We start from the raw sequence: 2460 nt of genomic DNA, 5'->3' as shown, positions 1-2460 counted from the left end.
AATTGGGGAAACACGAGGAACCGCTTGGTAATCAGCTAATAATTGACGATCGGATCGCTCAAATGAACCTTTCGAAGAACTGAGGAAACTATTCCCTAGCTGATCTGGTTTGGAACTGGAAATTCATTACTAAGATAAATTACACCACCCTTTACAAAGGCGATTCCATCACTTAATAAACTTTACAACCAAGGTCAGATCGGAACAACCGATTAGCTATGACAACTCAGGATCAGATCGAAACAGTCTTATCACTGGTAGTATTTTCTCAAGTGCTCGATGTTCCACTTGTGAGGTAGCATCCTTCCTGACATATCTTCGACCTCGAAGGTACCAGGTCGGGATTCTCCCCGAATGCGGTAAGGGCCTTCCCAGTTCGGGTCAAAAACTCCTGACCCGGTTGGTTTTGAAGATTGGAAAACTCTTTTGAGGACGAGGTCGCCCAAGCGGAGAGTTCTGTTTTTGACCTTGGAGTTGTAAAAGCGGGTCATCTTGTGATGATATTTTGCCAAGGTCATTTGGGAAGCGTCTCTCTTTTCCTCAAGGAAGTGTAGTTCACTTATGCGCGCCTCATCGTTGCTGATCTCATTGAAATATATCCGTCGATGTGATGGGACCCCAACTTCGACCGGACTCATTGCTTCGGCTCCGTAGGTCATGGAAAATGGGGTCTCGCCGGTTGCAGTCCGGCAAGTCGTTCTGATGGCCCAGAGGACGTGGGGGAGTTCGTCAACCCAGGCGCCTTTCGAGGCATCCAGTTTCCTTTTCAGGGTGTGCTTGATAGTTTTGTTCACTGCTTCAACCTGTCCATTTGCCTGGGGGTGATGCGGAGTAGAGAAGTCCTTCTTTATGCCCAGTTCGTCGCATAAGTCTCGCATCTTCCTGTTGTCGAACTGCCGCCCATTATCAGAGACAATGGAGCGGGGGATGCCGAATCTGCAAATGACGTTTTTCCAAACGAACTTCGTAGTATTGGCCTCGGTGATTCGGGCAAGGGGTTCTGCCTCGACCCACTTAGTGAAGTAGTCGATGGCGACAATGGCGAAAGTTGAGCTTCCCCTCCCTTTTGGGAGTGGACCAATGAAGTCGATGTCCCACTTGGCGAATGGCCAAGGGCTGGTCACTACAGAGAGGCTCTGAGCAGGTTGTCTTTGCACGCTAGAGAAGCTCTGGCACTTGTCACATTTCTGGACAAATTGGCAAGCATCCCTTTTCAGGGTTGGCCAGAAGTAGCCTTGACGGATAACCTTGTGCGCCAGAGCCGTCCCTCCGAAGTGATTTCCGCAGATCCCTTCATGTATCTCTCTGAGTATGTATGTGGTCTCTTCGCCGCCCACACATCGAAGAAGGGGCAAAACGAAGCCTCTCTTGTAAAGGATGTCTTCTTGAAGGACGAAGTGTGCAACCCTTCTTCTTAATTTTCTTGCCTCGCCTCTGGAAGCAGGCAGTGTTTGCTCCTTCAGATACGCGATTATGGGCTGCATCCACAAGGGGGTGCCTTCTATCCACAGTAACTCTTCGCCTTCGAAGGTGGAGGGCCTCGATAAGTGCTCAATGGGGAAGATGCTTAGAAGCTCTGAGTCCATGCTGCTGGCTAACTTTGAGAGGGCATCTGCATGGGAATTTTCTAGACGGGGGACTCGAGTCAGTTCGAACCTTTCGAAATGGGGAATAATGTCCAGAACCAGCTTCAAGTATGCGAGCACGTTACCATCTTTGGCTGCGAAATCCCCATTTACCTGATTTACTACGAGCTGAGAATCGCTGCTTGCTAGGAGCTTCCTGACCTGCATTTCCTTAGCGAGCCTTAGACCTGCCAGAAGGGCCTCATATTCGGTCGCGTTGTTCGAGGCTCTGAAGCCGAATCTCACAGCACAATTTAGCAAATGGCCTTCTGGGCTTTCCAACACGATTCCTGCCCCCGCGCCAGCCTCTCCTGAAGACTCATCTACAAACAACTTCCATGTGGGGGGCTCGGTCGATTCCATTATGGCCTCCATTTCTGGGGCTTTGGTAAACTCGACCATAAAATCGGCAAGGGCCTGGCCCTTGATAGCGCGTCTAGGTCGGAACATGAGATCGAACTCACTGAGCTCAATAGCCCATTTCAGCAGGCGTCCCGACGCGTCCGTTTTCTGCATCACTTGTCTTAAAGGGAAATTGGTGAGGACTTGTATTGAGTGGGCTTGGAAGTATGGCCTTAGCTTTCTTGAGGCTGTGATAAGTGCGAGTGCCAGTTTTTTCATGTCGGAGTAGCGTGTTTCAGCTGGGAGAAGTGCTTCGCTGATGTAATACACCGGCAATTGACGCTCATTTTCTTCCCTGGTTAGGACCGCGCTGACTGCCACGTCTAAAACTGCTAGATACAGCAACAGAGATTCATCCGGCTGGGGTTTTGACAGGAGAGGTGCTTCCCCGAGGTGTGTCTTTAGAGACTCGAAGGCTTCTTGGCACTCCGAA

The 2460-nt window shown here is 50.2% G+C and overlaps 1 protein-coding gene across 1 annotated transcript in view; it reads right to left on the bottom strand.

The window, feature by feature from the left end:
- Positions 1-251: 251 nt before the first annotated feature.
- The window catches only part of LOC111378334, a 2949-nt gene continuing 740 nt past the window's right edge, over positions 252-2460 (bottom strand). Inside the window, exons 2-3 of the mRNA XM_023001516.1 lie at positions 1248-2453; positions 252-815 (exon numbers count right to left, since the gene is read on the bottom strand). Coding sequence (XP_022857284.1) covers positions 252-815; positions 1248-2453 — 1770 coding nt within the window. The remainder of the gene's footprint in view (positions 816-1247; positions 2454-2460) is intronic.

Source organism: Olea europaea, unplaced genomic scaffold, assembly GCF_002742605.1.
Source record: "Olea europaea var. sylvestris unplaced genomic scaffold, O_europaea_v1 scaffold1802, whole genome shotgun sequence".
In the NCBI taxonomy this organism is placed as follows: Eukaryota; Viridiplantae; Streptophyta; class Magnoliopsida; order Lamiales; family Oleaceae; genus Olea; species Olea europaea.
This window is presented reverse-complemented; position numbering and strand designations above follow the sequence as displayed.